General features: G+C 39.0%; 1 protein-coding gene across 8 annotated transcripts in view; it reads right to left on the bottom strand.

Moving 5' to 3' along the window:
- The window catches only part of SMC5 (structural maintenance of chromosomes 5), an 88,824-nt gene extending 69,545 nt beyond the window's left edge, over positions 1-19,279 (bottom strand). For all 8 annotated transcript variants that reach the window (XM_081504828.1, XM_081504849.1, XM_081504871.1 and 5 more), the window contains exons 1-3: positions 19,019-19,279; positions 13,100-13,241; positions 1,221-1,273 (exon numbers count right to left, since the gene is read on the bottom strand). In XM_081504828.1, the coding sequence (XP_081360954.1) occupies positions 1,221-1,273; positions 13,100-13,241; positions 19,019-19,209 (386 nt within the window). In that variant the 5' untranslated portion in view covers positions 19,210-19,279. The remainder of the gene's footprint in view (positions 1-1,220; positions 1,274-13,099; positions 13,242-19,018) is intronic.
- Between the last annotated feature and the right edge of the window lie 1,082 nt (positions 19,280-20,361).

The raw sequence follows: 20,361 nt of genomic DNA, 5'->3' as shown, positions 1-20,361 counted from the left end.
GTTCATTGGAAGGACTGATGTTGAAGCTGAAACTCCAATACTTTGGGCATCTCATGCGAAGGGTTGACTCATTGGAAAAGACCCTAATGCTGGGTAGGATTGGGGGCGGGAGGAGAAGGGGACGACAGAGGATGAGATGGCTGGATGGCATCACTGACTCGATGGGCATGGGTTTGGGTGGACTCCGGGAGTTGGTGATGGACAGGGAGGCCTGGCATGCTGCGATTCATGGGGTCGCAAAGAGTAGGACACGACTGAGTGACTGAACTGAACTGATACAGAGTACATTATGAAAAATGCTGGGCTTGATGAATCACAAGCTGGAATCAAAACTGCCAGGAGAAATATCAACAACCTCAGACATGTAGATGATATCACTCTAATGGCAGAAAGTGAAGAGAAACTAAAGAGCCTCTTGATGAGAATGAACGAGTGAAAAAGTTGGCTTAAAACTCAACATTCAAAAAACTTAAGATCATGGCATCCAGTCACATCCCTTCATGGCAGATAGAGAGGGGAGAAGTGGAAGCAGACTTTATTTTCTTGGGCTCCAAAATTACTGCAGACAGTGACTGCAGTCACAAAATTAAAAGACACTTGCTCCTTAGAAGGAAAGCTATGACAAACCTAGACAGCGTATTAAGAAGCAAAGGTATCACTTTGCCGACAAAGGTCCATATAGTCAAAGCTACGGTTTTTCCAGTAGTCATGTTTGGATGTGAGAGTTGGAAAATAAAGAAGGCTGAGCACTGAAGAACCAATGCCATAGAACTGTGGTGCTACAGATGACATTTCCTTGGACAGCAAGGAAATCAAACTAGTCAATCTTAAAGGAAATCAACCCTGAATGTTTATTAGAAGGACTGATGCTGAAGCTCCGATACTTTGGCATCTGATGTGAACAGCCAACTCATTGAAAAATATCCTGATGCTAGGAAAGACTGAAGGCAAGAGGAGAAGGTGGTGTCAGAGGATGAGATAGTAAGATAGCATCATCAACTAATTAGACGTGAATCTGAGCAAACTCCAGGAGACAGTGAAGGACAGGAAAGCCTGGAGTGCTGCAGTCCATGAGGTTGCAAACAGTCAGACATGACTTAGCGACTGAACAACAACAATAAACACTGTATTATTACTCTTGACTAAAGTCATCAAGAATGCATGAACATTAACTAAGAAATTATGCAGAAAAAAGTGGTTTCAGTACTTTTAACACTTACAATTCAATTTCAACCATGCCTTTGGAACATCCTCTCTTCACAAAAAAGCCAACCTAAGACATAAAAAAAGACAAAGTGAGCTGTGTGGTGACATTCCCAGGTGAGATGTAGCAAAGTCATTATTATTTGTCAGATCAAGATTCTTTCAATAACTATTCTGTGCATTCATTCCCTTCACTTTCTAACTGTACCCTTTCCAGATTTAGGCTCCTCCACTGTTTCTACTCACAGATGATAATATTCTAAGCTACCAATATTTTAATATTCTAAGATTTATTGATCTTTCTATGTGTCTAACAGCCTCTTACAAAGTTCATGACAAAGCTGTTAACAGTAAGTAGTGCAGAAATCTGAGCCCAAGTTATCGAGCTCTAGACCCTGAGTACTTCTATGGAGCTGCACAGATTAAATATTATTAATAATCACTCTAATAGTACCCATCCTGCTATTAATTAGTATACACCTATCACCAAGCACTTTAAAAAAAGTCTAATAAATATAGTAAATACGATTTAAGTGAGCACAATTTATATCATAAAATAGATGTATTTAAGCTACTTTCTATATGTATGTGAGTGTAAAGTATGAAAAAAGACCCTGGGCCTAAAAAAATCAGATTGGATCTTAAATCAGGCTATAATTAAGTAATACTCAAAAAAGGTGGGAAATACACCTTGCAAATAATTGTTTTTTTAATAGTGGTAATGACAATGATGATAATTATAACCACAACAGTTAACATTTATTAAGTATTATTATGTTTATGTTCTAAGCACTTGATATACGATTTTCTCATTTAATACTCATGAGCAAATTTATGAGATATGTATTATATCCATTTTACAGATGATGCAACTGAGAACCAGAAAGATGAAAAAGAAAGGCTGCTCCTGTAACAAGAAAGTACAGTTTAATGATGAAGAGTACAGGCTTCAACATAGACCGTGTCTAGTTCAAATCTCAGCTCTGCCATATACAAGCTGTTTCACCTTGACCAGGTTACTTAACATCTGTTTCAGTTTTTTCATAAATAAGAAAACAATGGCATTTTTTTAGGAGTGGGGCATCTGCTCATTAGGTTGCAATAATTAAAATACTTGGTACCAAATGGAAGAAATGAAAAAATTAGAAAGCAGTTCTTATTATTAAGTAGTTGTACCAGTGGTACAGAACATGCTTGTACTAAATTTTTATATTGCATTTAAATAGAAATAGAACATTAAAAATTTTTTTGCTAAGAACTTGGACATCACCTGAACACATCTGTGGATACACAAATGTCTGCAATCTGTCATCTAAGAAAACTGCACTTCACAGCCTCCTTTAAAGAGCCTACCACTCAAGGGTGAGGACAGATGTATCTTCATGACAAAAATAAATAAGAAGGTTGGTGAAAATTGTTACAGCCCAATCCATTCTGACCATGGCAGCCCTTGGAATACAATCCAGCAGACCATTACAGAGAGATAACAATTTAATAAAACAATTTGAAAAACTACATATAGGGAATTCCCTGGCAGTCCAGTGATTAGAATTGGCACTTTCACTGACAAAGGCCTGCATTAGATTCCGGGTTGGGGAACTAAAATCTCACAAGCTGTGCAGTGCAGCAAAAAAACAAACACCACATATTTTTAAATATTACAATAATTTAATATTAATAAATTAATAATTTTAATTAATAATTAAATAATTTAATAATATTAATAAAAACTGAGTATGTCCTTGGAAATTATCTACTCCAACCCCTGTTCTCTGAAATAAAAACTGAATTCCAGACAACTGACTCAGGTTACAAAATCAATCATTAATAAAGCAGTATCTTTTCTACCTCATAAATGCCTCCCTTATGGCATTAAAAATTTTGTTTTGAATAGGTTATTTATAATCTTAAGGGGTATACAAATCAATCTTGTATCCTACATTAAATTTTGCTGTTGTTTAGTCGCTAAGTTGTGTCTGACTCTTTTCCAACACCATGGACTGTAGCCCACCTGGCTCCTTCTGTTCATGAGATTCTCCAGGCAAGCATACTGGATTGGGTTGTCATTTTCTTCTACAGAAGATTTTTCTGACCAGGGATTGAACCTGCATCTCCTGCATTGGCAGGTATCATGGAGACACCACGTAAGCTAGCACATTAAATATTAAGCCTTGCTTAAAAACCTGTAATATCACTTTGATTATATTGTAATATTTACAGTAGTTTTAGAAAAACAAAAGAATCATTTCAAGTTTTAAAAATATTTTACAGTGAAGTAACTCAACTTTTAGACTTTCTTTTTAAAACATGTTTTTATGTGAAATATATACCAACAGTATATACAAACTTCATGAACTGTTTAGAAATAATAAAACAACTATATATCTACCAGTTTAAGGAACTGATCACTAACAGTGTGTCTGACATTCCTTAATTCACACTAATTGCATCCTTTTTCTCTCAACTAATGGGGAAGAAAGAGGGGAAGGAATAGTTAGAAGTTTGGGATCGACATGTACACACTGTTATATATTTCAAATAGATAACCAATAAGGTCCTACTGTATGGCACAGGGAACTCTACTCAATGTTATTCGACAGCCTGGATGGGAGGGGAGTTTGGGGGAGAATGGATACACGTATATGCATGGCTGAGTACCTCTGATGTCCAGCTGAAACTATCACAACGTTGTTAATCAGCTATACTCCAATATAAAATAAAAAGTTTAAAAAATGAAACAACAAATGTAATCTCTAAACTGATTTAATTATCTCTAAACTGATAATTCCTTTGCTTTTGTTTTTTACTATATGAGACTCCAAATGTTTTTGACTGTTCCAGAAACAAACTCACATCACATGTATTTTTCCAAGATGGCATTTTTTCCTTAAAATTATGTTTCTGATATTTAACCAATGAGCCAAAGTTTGTTTTTATTGTCATATAATATTCAATTGTATTTGACTATTCCAGAATTTACTGCAAACAATACTTCTATAAGATTTTCCATGATTTCACCTAGTATAAATGCACAAAAGCTGACTAGCATACCTAGAAAGCAGAATTTTTGAGGCGCTGGATATAAGCATTTACAGATTTACTAGGTAATACCATAGCACTTTCCAAGGGGGCTGTACAAATTCATATTCCCACCAAGAATGCATCAGAGTTTCCACTGCTTTATATCCTTATAAGCACATGGCACCAACAGAATTCTGGTGGGTCTGACAGATCTATCTTGCCAGGGCTAATGTGCGTTTCTCTAATAATTAATGAAGTTGAGCATCTTTTCATGTCTGTAGGAATGTACTGGTTGTCTGGGTTGCCTCTTGACTGTGAGACTTTTAAGCATATCTTTTGTTCACGTGTCTTATGAATTGTCATTATTTTGCTTATTATATAGTCTGTATATCAATCTTGTTGTATGTGCTATATATACATGCTCCCAATTTGTGACCAGTCTTTTCTCTACAAGGTGTCTTTTAGATGAACAGAAGTTTCTTAATTTTATTTTAGGTCTATACTTTAAGACATTTTCATAACCCAAAGTCACAGGAATATTCTCTTCTACTACCGATCTCTTCTAAAAACTCCCTGGTCAATCACATTTAGATATTTAATCCACCTGGAACTAATTTTTGTTAAAGTATGAGGAAAGGACTAAATTTCATCTTTTCCTATACCAATAACCAGTTGTCTAAGTACCATTTATCCATCCCTTCCTCACTCACCTACAATGTCAGTTCTGTCATAAATCAAGTTTTTACTAAGCTTTCTATCTTGGCTCTTTATTCTGTCACATCACACTAGTCTATCCTACATCAATACCACAATGTCTTAATTTACCATAATTTTGTATCGTCTTGATATCTGGTAGACAAATTTTTCCACTTTATCCTATTTCTTTAGAAGGAGCTTAGCTATTTTTGGCCCTGTTTTCTCATCTAAATTTTAGAACCAGCTTGTAATTTTTATAGACGGTAGCAGGATTCTGACTGGAATCACACTTATCATGACATGTATCAAACATTAACATTTTAAAATAAAAACTATAATCTCTGCATACATACCTTTTATTTGCAGCTATATAACTTATACCTTTATTGCTATAATATTCATTTTAATTGATTTTAATTGCATTTACTGTTCACTGTTAGTGAACACAGAAATGCAACTGATCACTGTTATACAACTTTTTTAGGGGGATCTCAGTTCTTATTTCTAATCTGCTAATTATTTCTAAGTTTATTATTAATTCTAATCAATAGATATAACTCACAGAAAAGGTTTTGGAACCCTTCGTAATAATGTTAAAAGTTCTTTGCCTTAGTCTGGGATTCTGTAACAAAAGTCCCACAGAGTGGGTGGCTTAAACATACATTTCTCAGAAATCTGAAGGTTAGGATATACAAGATCAATGCATTCACAGATTCAATGTCAGTGTTACACTATCTTACATCTCAGTTCAGTTCAGTTGCTCAGTCTTGTCTGAGTCTGCAACACCATGCACTACAGCAAACCAGGCCTCCCTGTCCATCACCAACTCCCGGAGTCTACCCAAACCCATGTCCATTCAGTCGGTGATGCCATCCAACCATCTCATCCTCTGTCGTCCCCCTTTGCTCCTGCCTTCAATCTTTCCCACCATCAGGGTCTTTTCCAATGAGTCAGTTCTTCACATCAGGTGGCCAAAGTATTGAAGTTTCAGCTACAGCATCAGTCCTTCCAAGGAATATTAAGAACTGATTTCCTTTAGGATGGACTGGTTGAAGCTCCTTGCAGTCCAAAGGACTCTCAAGACTCTCCTCCAACACCACAGTTCGAAAGCATCAATTCTTCAGCGCCTAGCTTTCTTTATATTCCAACTCTTACATCCATACACAACTACTGGAAAAACCATAGCTTTGACTATGACTAGACGGACCTTTGTCAGCCAAGTAACGTCTCTGCTTTTTAATATGCTGACAAGGTTGGTCATAGCTTTTCTTTCAAGGAGCAAGTGTCTTTCAATTGCATGGCTGCAGTCACCATCTGCAGTGATTTTGGAGCCCCCCAAAATAAAGTTTCTCACAGTTTCCATTGCTTCCCCATCTATCTGCCATGAAGTGACGGGACCAGATGCCATGATCTTCGTTTCCTGAATGTTGAGTTTTAAGCCAACTTTTTCACTTTCCTCTTTCATCAGGAGGCTCTTTAGTTCTTCTTCACTTTCTGCCAAAAGGGTGGTGTCATCAGCATATATGAGGTTACTGATATTTCTCCCAGCAACCTTGATTCCAGTCTGTGCCTCATCCAGCCCAGCATTTCACATGATGTACTCTGCATATAAGTTAAATAAGCAGGGTGACAATATACAACCTTGACATACTTCTTTCCCGATTTGGAACCAGTCTGTTGTTCCATGTCCAGTTCTCATTGTTGCTTCTTGACCTGCATACAGGTTTCTCAGGAGGCAGGTCAGGTGGTCTGGTATTCCCATCTCTTGAAGAATTTTCCATAGTTTGTTGCGATCCACACAAAAGCTTTGGCATAGTCAATAAAGCAGAAGTAGATGTTTTCTGGAATTCTCTTGCTTTTTCGATGATCCAGCAGATGTTGGCAATTTGATCTCTGGTTCCTCTGCCTTTTCTAAATCCAGCCTGTACATCTGGAAGTTCACAATTCATGTACTATTGAAGCCAGGCGTGGAGAATTTTGAGCATTACTTTGGTAGCATGTGAGATGAGTGCAATTGTGCGGTAGTTTGAACATTCTTTGGCATTGCCCTTCTTTGGCATTGGAATGAAAACTTACCTTTTGTAGTCCTGTGGCCACTGCAGAGTTTTCCAAATTTGCTGGCATACTGAGTGCAGCACTTTCACAGCATCATCTTTTAGGATTTGAAATAGCTCAACTGAAGTTCCATTACCTCCACTAGCTTTGTTCATAGTGATGCTTCCCCTAAGGCCCCCTTGACTTCACATTCCAAGATGTCTGGCTCTAGGTGAGTGAGCATACCACTGTGATTATCTGGGTCATGAAGATGTTTTTTGTACAGTTCTTCTGTGTATTCTTGCCACCTCTTCTTAATATCTTCTGCTTCTGTTAGGTCCATACCATTTCTGTCCTTTATTGTACCTATCTTTGCATGAAATGTTCCCTTGGTATCTCTAATTTTCTTGAAGAGATCTCTAGACTTTCCCATTCTATTGTTTTCCTCTATTTCTTTGCACTGATCACTGAGGAAGGCTTTCTTCTCTCTCCTTGCTATTCTTTGGAACTCTGCATTCATATGGAATTATCTTTCCTTTTCTCCTTTGCCTTTAGCTTCTCTTCTCAGCTATTTGTAATGCCTCCTCAGACAACCATTTTGCCTCTTTCATTTCTTCTTCTTGGGGATGGTTTTGGTTACTGGGAATGGTTTTGGTCTTGGGGATGGTTTGGTTTTCCCTACTTTCTTCAATGTAAGTCTGAATTTTGCAATATTCATTTTCATGATCTGAGCCACAGTCAGTTCCCGGTCTTGTTTTTGCTGACTGTACAGTGCTTCTCCATCTTTGGCTGCAAAGAATATAAGCAGTCTGATTTCGGTATCGACCATCTGGTGACGCCCATGTGTAGAGTCTTCTCTTGTGTTGTTGGAAGAGGGCATTTGCTATGACCAGTGCATTCTCTTGGCAAAACTGTTAGCCTTTGCCTTGCTACATTCTGTACTCCAAGGCCAAATTTGCCTGTTACTCCAGCTATTTCTTGACTTCCTACTTTTACTTTCCAGTCCCCTAAAATGAAAAGGATTCTTTTTTGGATGTTAGTTCTAGAAGGTTTTGGAGGTCTTCATAGAACCGTTCAACTTCAGCTTCTTCAGCATTACCGGTTGGGGCACTGACTTGGATTACTGTGATATTGAATGGTTTGCCTTGGAAACGAACAGAACATTCTGTTGTTTTTGAGACTGCATCCAAGTATTGCATTTCAGACTCTTTTGTTGACTATGAGGGCTACTCCATTTCCTAAGGGATTCTTGCCCACAGTAGTAGATATAATAGTCATCTGAGTTAAATTTACCCATTCCAGTCCATTATAGTTCAGTTCAGTTCAGTCGCTCCGTCATGTCTGACTCTTTGCGACCCCGTGAATTGCAGCACGCCAGGCCTCTCTGTCCATCACCAACTCCCGGAGTCTACCCAAACCCATGTCCATCAAGTCGGTGATGCCATCCAACCATCTCATCCTCTGTCGTACCCTTCTCCTCCTGCCTCCAATCCTACCCAGCATTAGGGTCTTTTCCAATGAGTCAACTCTTCGCATGAGGTGGCCAAAGTATTAGAGTTTCAGCTTCAACATCAGTCCCTCCAATGAACACCCAGGACTGATCTCCTTTAGGATGGATTGATTGGATCTCCTTGCAGTCCAAGGGACTCTCAAGAGTCTTCTTCAACATCACAGTTCAAAAGCATCAGTTCTGCGGCGCTCAACCTTCTTCACCGTCCAACTCTCACATCCATACATGACCACTGGAAACACCACATCCTTGACTAGACGGACTTTTGTTGGCAAAGAAATGTCTCTGCTTTTAAATATGCTATCTACGGTGGCCATAACCTTCCTTCCAAGGAGTAAGCGTCTCTTAATTTCATGGCTGCAATCACCATCTGCAGTGATTTTGGAGCCCAAAAAAATAAAGCCTGACACTGTTTGCACTGTCTCCCCATCTATTTGCCATGAAGTGATGGGACCAGATGCCATGATATTAGTTTTCCGAACGTTGAGCTTTAAGCCAACTTTTTCACTCTCCTCTTTCACTTTCATCAAGAGGCTCGTTAGTCCTTCTTCACTTTCTGCCATAAGGGTGGTGTCATCTGCATATCTGAGGTTATTGATATTTCTCCCAGCAATCTTGATTCCAGCTTGTGTTTCTTCCAGCCCAGCATTTCTCATGATGTACTCTGCATATAAGTTAAATAAGCAGGGTGACAATATACAGCCTTGACGTACTCCTTTTCCTATGTGGAACCAGTCTGTTGTTCCATGTCCAGTTCTAACTGTTGCTTCCTGACCTGCATACAGGTTTCTCAAGAGACATGTCAGATGGTCTGGTATGCCCATCTCTTTCAGAATTTTCCACAGTTTATTGCGATCCACACGGTCAAAGGCTTTGGCATAGTCAATAAAGCAGAAATAGATGTTTTTCTGGAACTCTTGCTTTTTCGATGATCCAGTGGATGTTGGCAATTTGATCTCTGGTTCCTCTGCCTTTTCTAAAACCAGCTTGAACATCTGGAAGTTCACGGTTCACATATTGCTGAAGCCTGGCTTGGAGAATTTTGAGCATTACTTTATTAGCATGTGAGATGAGTGCAATTATGCAGTAGTTTGAGCATTCTTTGGCATTGCCTTTTATTTTAGTTCATTTTAGTTCACTGATTCCTAAAATGTCGATGTTCACTCTTGCCATCTTCCATTTGATCATTTCCAATTTGCTGTGATTCATGGACCTAACATTCCAGGTCCCTATGCAATACTGCTCTTTATAGCCTCGGATTTTACTTCCATTACCAGTCACACCCACAACTGAGTGTTATTGTTGCTTTGGCTCCATCTCTTCATTCTTTCTGGAGTTTTTTCTCCGCTGATCTCCCATAGCATACTGGACACCTTCTGACCTGGGGAGTTCATCTTTCAGTGTCTTATCTTTTTGTCTTTTCATACTGTTCAAGGGGTTCTCAAGGAAAGAATACTGAAGTGGTTTGCCATTCCCTTCTCCAGTGGACCATGTTTTGTAAGAACTCTCCACCATGACCCATCTGTCTTGGGTGGCCCTACACAGCATGGCTCATAGTTTCATTAAGTTAGACAAGGCTGTGGTCCATGTGAGCAGATTGGTTAGTTTTCTGTGATTGTGGTTTTCATTCTATCTGTCCTCTAATGGAGAAGGTTAAGAGGCTTATGAAGCTTCCTGATGGGAGAGACTGACTGAGGGAGAAAGTGTGTCTTGTTCTGATGGGCGGGGCCAGGCTCAGCAAATTTTTAACCCAATTTTCTGTTGATGGGTGATTTAACCCTATTAAATTTGCATATTAATCCATCAGGAGGCTTAGCCAGAATTTCTTTATGGTTTTTAAGGAGACATTCCTACAATCTGTGAATGAGAGTTTTCTTTTCAACACATATCTTTTCTCTTCTACCTAGAACTTCCAATCTTTTCTCTTCTACCTAGAACTTCCAATACAATGTTCAATAGTAATGATAGTAGGTAACCTTGACATGTACATTTTCATAGATATCTCCTGAAATTTAGAAAGGTCCATTCTATTTCTAGTTTACTAAGAGTTTTTAATCATAAATTACTGTGGAATTTAACTGAATGCTTTTTATCTGTTGAGAAAATTATTGAGTTCTACTTCTTTAAAACATGGTGTATTATGTTAATTTTTTCCTAATAATCAATCTCTCAGTTCTTGAATAACTTTGATTTGGTCACAATGTATTATATATTATTAAATTCAGCATGCTAAAGTTCCTTTTTTGTGTGTGATTTTTGCCTCCAGATTCATGAGTGAAATGGGCTTGTTATTTTCTCATGCTATCCTTGATTGATTGGGTACCTAAAATCACATTTCCCTGTGTAAACAGCAACTTCTGCTGTTAGGACTAATCCACATTTTGTTTTTGTCTGGTGTTCTCTATGAGAAAAAACTTACCAGCTAATTTATCTTCTCTACTTAGAGTCAGTTTTGATAGTTTAAATAGCTGTAGAAATATATCCAGTCACAACTTTTAAAACATTTACACATTAGCAGAATGATTCTCATAATATTCGTATATTATGAATATATAAACCTCTGCTGCATTCTTGTAATGCGCTGGTGGCAGTCAAAATTATTGTGAAATGTATTGTGCATGTATTTCCACTCTTTTTTACGTTATCTAGTGATGTCCTTTTTCACATTTGTTTCTCTTTCTCCTTTCTCAAGACTCCTTCTGGATTGTTTGGGCAGTGGTTATTTTTCCTCTACTTCGCTCCTCCTACTTTAACCTTTCCTGTTTGGAAGTTACATATTTCGATTTCTTTTTTTTTTTTTTAACTGGTTTACCCTACAAATTTTAACATGCATATTTAATTTAATAAACTCTTAAGTTAACCAATTATCTTAACTTTCTCCCAACAATACAGAGAATACTTTAACTCTGATCACTGTTTTGACAACATTTAGTTCTATCTTGATTTAAAAAATTGACAAATGAGACATCAGTATTATTTTATAGTTTACACATAACTTTACTACTTGTTTAGTAGGCTTCACTGGTGAGATGGTGAAGAATCTGCCTGCAATGTGGGAGACCCGGGTTCGATCCCTGGGTTGGGAAGTTCCCCCGGAGAAAGGAATGGCAACCTACTCCAGTATTCTTGACTGGAGAATTCCATGGACACAGGAGCCTGGTGGGCTACAGTCCACAGGATTGCAAAGAGTCGGACACAATTGAGCAACTAACACCTACTATGTGTTTACCATTTCATTGCTTACATCATTTTACCTCTCAGACTTTCTTCTGAGATAATTTTCCTTCTTCCTAAATTAAACACTTTCAAAGTTCCTTTATGAGGATCTTAGACTGTTCTTTCAACCCCTTCACATTCTGAGACCATATTACTACCATGTTTGGTATTCTAAAATTTACTACAATGTGTCTATTTGTGTATTTCTTTCATTTACGCCATCTGGAATATATTTAGGTGCAATGAATCTGAGGATTCAAGTTTTTCAACATTTCTGGAAAATTCTTAGTCATTCTTTCTTTGAATATTGCCTCTTCCTTAGTCCATTATTTTCCTTTAACTATCAGGTCTCAATCTTGATTTCATACTTTTTATTTTTTTGCTTTAGCTCTATATTTCATTTTTAGAAAAACTGTCGAGTATTTTGGTTCACATATTCTCAAATATGTCTGCTTTGTTGTTTTACCTGTCCATCACGTTTCTCTCCCATGTATTTTTATTTATATTCTGATTCTTTTTCAAATTTACCTGACCTTTTTGTTACTTACTCCTTTGCAATCTTCTTTCAGTTCCTAAATAAACTAAATATTCCTAGTTTACATTCTATATATACAAGCTCTATAGGTCAGATTGTATAGCCTGTTGTTTTTATTAGCTCTCATTTTTGGTGGTTCATTTCCTCCTATACTTTGTGATTTTTAGGGGTATGGATTCATGAATTTCTTGAAACTTTGTTGGATTTCTTTTGAGGACTGTATTGAAGGCCTTTTCCTTCAGAGGATTTGCATTTGCTTCTGCCAGAGATATTACTAAGCAGGGCCATGTTAAACTAAAATTACAATGTATGTGTTGAGGCTTGTTTGAAAGATTTTTTTTTCTTTTTCCTTTTACTACTGTATTCAGAGGTAACAATGAGATAATAAGTAGCCCCACTTTGCGAGTTTTTTTTCCCTGCTACAAACAGTACTCATAGTTTTATTTTCTAACTCTTCTACACCCTCAGGACCCCCAGTCCTATGCAACGAATTCAAAGCCAGGTTTCAGGGCACAAGGTAAGCAAATAACCCTGGGAAAACAACTCCAGAGCTTGCAGACATCTTCGGATCCAAATTACTTTGTTTGTGCCCTTTGTAAACTTACTCCTCCTTTTCACAAGTCCAGCAATACATTTAAACAACTGTATCTTACACTATTTCTAAGGCTGAAGGTGTTACACACTTGGAGAATTCTCTAGGTATATAGCAAACTACTTCTGGAAATGGAGATCTTCCCTCAGTGTCTCTCTACCTGCCAACTTCATTATTTATATTCTAGCACAACACATTTGCCATACCCAAGGAATTAAGATGTAGAAATTGATTTGTTACCAAAAGCGATTCATGGTTTTGAATTTTATTAGAAGTACCTATGTTAACTTACCTTATCTGCCCGTCCCATGAAAGCAGGTTTGCCTGCTAATCCAAGGCAAATGGCACACACGATGCTGGACTTCCCTGTTCCATTAGCTCCAATAATCATATTCAAGTGGGGCCCAGGAGATACTTCACAGACATCATATGTCCTAAATTATAAAGAGGTGAGATTACTAAGTAGAGACAAGAAGTGAAGAATATTTTCCTACTAAAGCACTTTTTCTTGCTTTACCCTTATCACTATCTATAGGTTTCCTCAAATTCTTTAAAAACCAACTAACCTTATAAATTTTAATGTAAGATTAGTTTATAGGTTGTTACTAACTTAGAGGGAAAAAAATCTGTCAGTGAGAGAAATGAAAAAGTGACAAAGTGTATCTAAAATTAGAACATTCATGGGAAAATAAAACTTCACATAATTTTTTTCAAATATTACGTCTGCTGAACAGAGCACAGTTTGATATAATTTATTCTTTAGTAATTCTAATATATGACAAAGTACATCAAAGCTACTGTACAAATGGTTTTTGAACAAATTACATGTAAGTGAAGTGAAGGATCATTCTAAATTTGTGTATTTTACATTTATACTTCTCTTGAATTAAAATGCTTACTAGAAACTTATCATAGTCAACCGAATTATTTTTATTATAATTAGAAAACTGAAGATATATCAACTCAATAGTTTAATTTATTAATTTTTTTAAAATAACATGAATTTCCTTTAATATGCTGCCAGACATTCACCAAAGGATCAATTTCTAGTACAAATTAAATTTTATTCCTATGGGAGGAAACGAGTGCATCATCACCAAGCATGTCTGTAACATTCCCTCATACTAGAAAACAGCATGCTGACCTGCTCTCTACCTGCAACAGTAGCATCTAATCCATATTAGTCTTCAGGGACAGCTATGGCAAGATGTGAAGGAAACTGACTCAGTATCTTTGTACGATGTCCTTGAATATCTGGAACTGGAACTCAGAAGTAATGTCCCATGCCCACAGTTTCAGTTGGCTACCAACTAATTCCCCAAGAGTAAAAGCTTGGCCTATTACTGACTTGTTAGGTATTCAAATAATTTAACCAAGCACATATCAACTTTAATACTCCAAAAAATTAATAATTCTGAAATTCCAAGTGGTAATAAAATAAATACAGGTGGTAAAGAAAATATTTTCCAGCAGGTTTCCAACCCCACTTCTCTGCAGAGCATCCATCTGTCTTTTCAGAAGCTTTATTCTAGTAACAGCCGAGTCTTAAAACAATCCCTTACAACAGTTAAAATAAAACTAGTTTGGGAATTTCAGACATCTGGAAAATTATCTGACTTGGAGCTTCTTAATCCCAACACATGAAGCTCCATTCTTTTAATATTTGAATTTCCTGCTGTGAACTGTCTTACTAAAATAGTCATGCAACTGGTATTTAAGCAAACAAATACAACAGAAAAAAGCATGAAAACTTCTGACCTATATCGTTACACACAAATACTATAAACACGAAAAGCTGCCAAAAACTAAATAAAGCCTCCGGATTAAAAAAAAACAACACCATTCTGACTCTACAATATGTTTATTGGAAATTCCCTTTTGTGAATTCCCTTTTCTCTGACCTCCCCCTGAAAAAGCTAATTTCAGAGGCCAGTTTACATACTTGATCTAGTATCTCATATATTCTCCATGGCCTCAGGTAACATCTATATACTGAAAGTCAGTTCAGATGACCTACAGATGCAATTCCCACCTCAAGAACTCTATTTGGATGTCCCACAATGGTCACTTCAAACTTAACATATTCAAAACTATTACAATGGTGCAAAAGTAACTGTGGTTTTGCATTGTTGAACTTTGCTGTTTGATATTGGAATAGATTTTCAAATAAATGAGGTTATGTTATACATCATTTTAATGCACATTTTTTGCTTTTTTTTTGCTAATGACTTATTACTTGCTGTGTATTTTATATTTATTTTAGACTAGGGAAATGATGTTAGATAAAATGCAAATTCAAGCAATTTTCTTATTCGAGTTCAAAATGGGTTCAAAATGGGTCGTAAGGCAGCAGAGATAACTTGCAACATCAACCACGCATTTGGCCCAGGAACTGCTAATGCAACTACACTGGCTCAAGAAGTTTTGCAAAGGAGACGAGAGCCCTGAAGATGAGCAGCACAGTGGCCGGCCATTGGAAGTTGGTTGACAACAACCAATTGAGAGGGTCATCAATGCTGAACCTCTTACAACTACACCAGAAGTTGCCCAAGAACTCAGTGTCAATCCTTCTATGGTCATCTGACATTTAGAGCAAATTGGAAAGGTGGAAAAGCTCGATAAGTGGGTGCCTCATGAACTGACCAAAAAATAAATCATTGTTTTGAAGTGTCATCTTCTCTTATTGTATGCAACAACAAACCATTTCTTGATTGGATTGTGACATGTGACAAAAGTGGATTTTATATGACAACCAGCGACAACCTGCTCAGTGGTTGGACCAAGAAGAAACTCCAAAGCACTTTCCAAAGTCAAACTTGCACCCAAAAAAGGTCATGGTCACTCTTTTGGCAGTCTGCTGCCCATCTGATATACTACAGCTTTCTGAATCCTGGCGAAAAGAAACCATTACATCTGAGAAGTATGCTCAGAAAATCAATGAGATGCACAGAAACTACAACGCCTGCAGCCAGCACTGGCCAACAGAATGGGCCCAATTCATCTCTATGACAATGCCTGACCATACATCGCAAAACCAACTCTTCAAAAGTTGAACAAATTGGGCTACGAAGTTTTGCCTCAACAGCCATATAACCTATTGCCAACCGATTACCACTTCTTCAAGTATCTCGACAACATTTTGCAGGCAAATCACTTCCACAACCAGCATGAGACAGAAAATGCTTTCCAAGAGTTCATCAAATCCTGAAGGACGGATTTTTATGCTACAAGAATAAACAAACTTATTTCTTGTTGGCAAAAATGTGCTGACTGTAATGGTTGCTATTTTGATCAATAAAGATGTGTTTAAGCCTAGCTATAGTAATTTAAAATTCACAGTCCAAAACCGGAATTACTTTTTCATAAGCCTTAAAAAAAAAAAAATCTAAAACCACTCTTGTTGTCTCTTAGTGAAGGATATCATTTTTCATCCCTCTGCCCACAGCAGAAACCTAGGCATCATCTTTGATTCTTTTCATCTCCTTCACCTCTGTTCACACTACCGACCCATTCATCATTCCATTTATCACCAAATAATGTTGGTAAACAAGAAAATCTGACATACCTTGTTTTTAAAAAAAGAAACAGATAAAATAGGACCCTTCCTAATTTAGGTATAGATCATCTCTTTCTACTTTCCATTTCCTTCCTCTATTCTCTAATTAGACTTCTAAAGTTTACCTATAAGGAATTTCTTTCAGTTTATTGACTATCTTACGCTTCCTTCTTTCTCAAAGCCTTTGCATATGCTATGACTTCTGCCTAGAAATCGCTTCCCTCTAGTCTCAATCCCACTGGACTTGGTTAACTCACAGGAAATCTTTCCCTTGTCTACACTCTTCCAGGCCATTTCAGTTCTCTAGGCCTACTCTTCCTACTTCATTCCTAAAACTCAAAGTCCTCTCATAATAATAAACAAAACCTTACTCAGTTCTGCATTTTCCAGCTACCTTTTCTTTCTCGTCTTCACATCCAAGCTTTACTTCTTCACACTCATTCATTCTTCTATGACTGCAAAGTTTTCCACTTCCACTACCTCAAAGCGCCAAAGATTTCCTGACTGCTAAATGCAGCAGGTTCTTTTCTGTACTGTTATCTAACTTCACTGTATCATAGGATGTTTTTGAAGCACTCTTTTTCCTTGGGTTCTCTGATAATACTCTCCCCCACGGATCCCCCCTTACTTCCCTGAACAGTTCCTTCTCAATCTGTGAGCTCTTCTGCTTGCCCTTAAGCGTTGGCATTCCTCTGGAACTCTGTACTTGGACTTCTATTTCTATTCCCTTCGAGGCAATTTCAACCATTTCTGCAATTTTAACAAGCACCTATATGCATGATTCTCAAGTCTCTCATCTGTTAACATTTTCCTATAAGCTCCAAACCGTTATAAATACTGCCCATAGAAGACCTTTTAGATGCCCCACAGGAAACTTCAATTCACAAGATACAAAAGGCATTTATTATTATCCTCCCAGAATTACTCCTTCTTTGGCACATCTTTATACCAATTCGCCAAGAGAGAGACTTGAGAAAAATGCTCCATTTCTCCTTTACCCTGATGCCTCGCAATTAATCTGCAGACCAAATCCTGTCAAACCTATTCTTTCTGCTACTTTCCACTGCGAGACTCAAATCCCGATAATCTCTGCCTTCATATTGTAAAAGCCTTTTTGCCTCCGATCTTGCACCCTTTCTATATCATCCTTCACACTGCTTCCAAAGTAATATAAGCCACATGAGGGTGCACGTGTGTGTGCTATTTCAGTCGTGTTCAACTCTTTGCGACCCTATGGATGTAGCCCGCCAGGCTACTCTGTCCACGGGATTCTCCAGGCAAAAATACTGGAGTGAGCTGCCATGTGCCCTCCAGGAGATCCATCCCCTGTCTCATAACTCTCCTGCACTGGCAAGCAGGTTATTTACCATTAGCACCACCTGAGAAGCCCAAACCACATATGATGCCCTACTTAAAATGCATCCTGGCTGCCTACAGGATAAAGTTGCAATTTCTCAGCACAGGAAACACAGACCCTCAATAATCCTATATATCATCAGTATCAACTCTCTATCCATACACTCACTCACATCCTATGCCCTAGTCATACTAGGATACTGGAAACTTACTAAACACAGCAAACTGTTTCAGGCAGTTCCATGCTCTTCCCTTAACTTTCATATCCTCTAGTACAAGGCCCTTCTCACAACTGTGGAGGAAATTAATCATTTCATCCTTTGTGCCCCCAGGGCATCCTGATACATACACACATATAAAATTATGGTAGATACTTCATTTGACTACTTTTATCTTTCCTGATTTGAATTTAAACAACAAGTCAGCTACTTATCAGCTGAGTAAACCTGGGCAAATTAACCTCTCTGAGCTTATCAGTGGAGATAATATAAAGAGTTATGAGGAATGAATGAGGGTACTGTATAAATAAAGTACCTATTTCTACACCTGGCACAGGATAGATGCTTCAAAAAAAGTCGTTATTGTTACTGTAACTGTTTTCCCTAGGCTACTGTGTAAGCTTAAAATATAATAGACAAATGAACTGCAAGGTGCTAGACAGATACACGGTAGTTGTGCTACAATATCTTTACTAAATTCTAAAGTGAATACTATGATTAGTTGTCTGAAGGGTGAGAAAGCAACCAGAGAAGAAAGTCGGATTCGAAGGAGTCAAGGCTCTGCTGGGTAGCGCAACAATTGAGAGCAGGACTTTATTTTTCTGCTACATTTCAAGAAATGTCTCCATCCATGACAACCATCACCATCTTTGTCCACCTGGCAACTGCCTTCTCTTCACGAATGTGCCACAGCATTACTGTCGCACTGATTTAACTGTTACTTTTTGACTTCCCAGGGCCATAGTTTTGTGAATTACAGATTATGTCGACAGGCCGTGACTCCCAGGGGGAAGAGATGTAATTCCTACTACGTCCACTGCCCGCCATTTGACGCCTTCAAACTTTGGCATTAAGAACCAAAAAACTGCAATACACAAGGCACACACCTACCACATCAACAAACACGTCAATCTCCACGGCCCACAGTAAATATCCTCCCCGCAATCCCCGGACGAATTTACCAAACGCCTCAAAAGCCAGGCACACCTCTATCGACCTGCCCCCCGCACGCACGCAGCTTGCGCCCCTCGTGTGCCGGCCGCCGGCCTCCCATGCCCCGGCACGGCCTCCGGTCACTCACAGGAAGTTCTCCATCGCGATGCGGACGATAGAGCCTTCCACGAAAGGCCCGGACGACGGCAGTGGCGGTGGCGCCGCCGGTGGGACCGAACTCTTTCTCTTGCTCGGGACTTCCGACGAGGGATCACTCAGGACAGCTCTCTTGGAGGCCAGGGAGCTTGGAGTGGACGTTTTCCTGTTCGGTGTCGCCATCCTGGCGGTCTCTCTTCCCGGCTGCGTCTTCCGTTCCCACCTACCTGCAGCCCCAGCGCGCCGGCGTCCCACTCCCGCGCGAACAGCGCGGCGCGCGACTGCGCGAGACCCCGCCCTGGCGCCTGCGCAGTCCCTGCCTGGTAGCGTCAGCGGGCGTGCCCCACCCCTCCGCCCCTTGCGGGTCCTAGGAGACCCGGGCTGGCGGGAATGGGAAGGGGTGGCACACAGGACCCCGCGGGAAGCGGCCACGGGCCTGCTCTGTACGTTTCTGCATTTTTCCCATTTTTTTTTTTAACTCAGAAAAAAATGTCGGCTGCATTTAATGTTTTGAAAGCCTTTACAGCGCTCAAGGAAACATCCACGAGGGGAGGGAGTGCGGGACCTCTTCATCTTCTGACTGGGCTTTTAATCAGGTCTCCGCGTCAAAACAAAAACAAAAACCCCAACAAAGCAAGATTTCAAATGGCTCTATGCCAGCTCTTCCCTTAAAACATAGCGCTAGGGTCTGTTGCGCTCTCCAACAGGTGGAAAGATTGTACCGCACAGGTTTTCTTCATTACCCCCACCACCACCCCTGCTCCCTAATTCCCTAGTAAGAATTCCTCCTTCGAGCTTTCTAGAAATGCCCCAGCGAGCGCGCTCGCATCGTTGAGAGGATGCTTCCACTTAAACCTAGTCACGTTCATCTAGTTAACTCCCTTATTAAAAATGAGGTTCACTGAGGCCTCTGCAGGTCTTGACTCACTCGAATGATGTCTCATCTACAATAGGCTAGTCTGAGGCAGTGAGGGAGCCAGGCAAGCAGGTCTCAGAGCTTACGTTCTGGTGTGGAAGACAGGAAAAGAACAAGATAACCTACATAGGATCAAGATAATTTCAGGCGGTGATAGGTGTCATGAAGAAAAAAACAGAATGAATGTAAGAGAGAAGCAGGGAAGGCCTGTCAGAGAAAGTGATACTTGAGCTAAATCCTGAAGGAGGAGGAGCTAGCGGAGGAAATGAGAAAAGAGCATTCCAGGCAAGGACAGAGGCTCTGAGGTGGAAACCAGCAGAATGAGGAACAAAGGGAAGGCGGGCTAGGCTGCACGGAAGTGAGCAAGTTTGCTTAGGGGGGCCTTGCCCATCATGCATTTTATCTTAAAAGCAATGGAC

The sequence above is a fragment of the Giraffa tippelskirchi genome, chromosome 1 (assembly GCF_054371585.1).
Source record: "Giraffa tippelskirchi isolate mGirTip1 chromosome 1, T2T-mGirTip1v1.2.pri, whole genome shotgun sequence".
Classification (NCBI taxonomy): domain Eukaryota; kingdom Metazoa; phylum Chordata; class Mammalia; order Artiodactyla; family Giraffidae; genus Giraffa; species Giraffa tippelskirchi.
The sequence above is the reverse complement of the archived record's forward strand: the minus strand, read 5'-3'. Positions and strand labels throughout refer to the sequence as shown.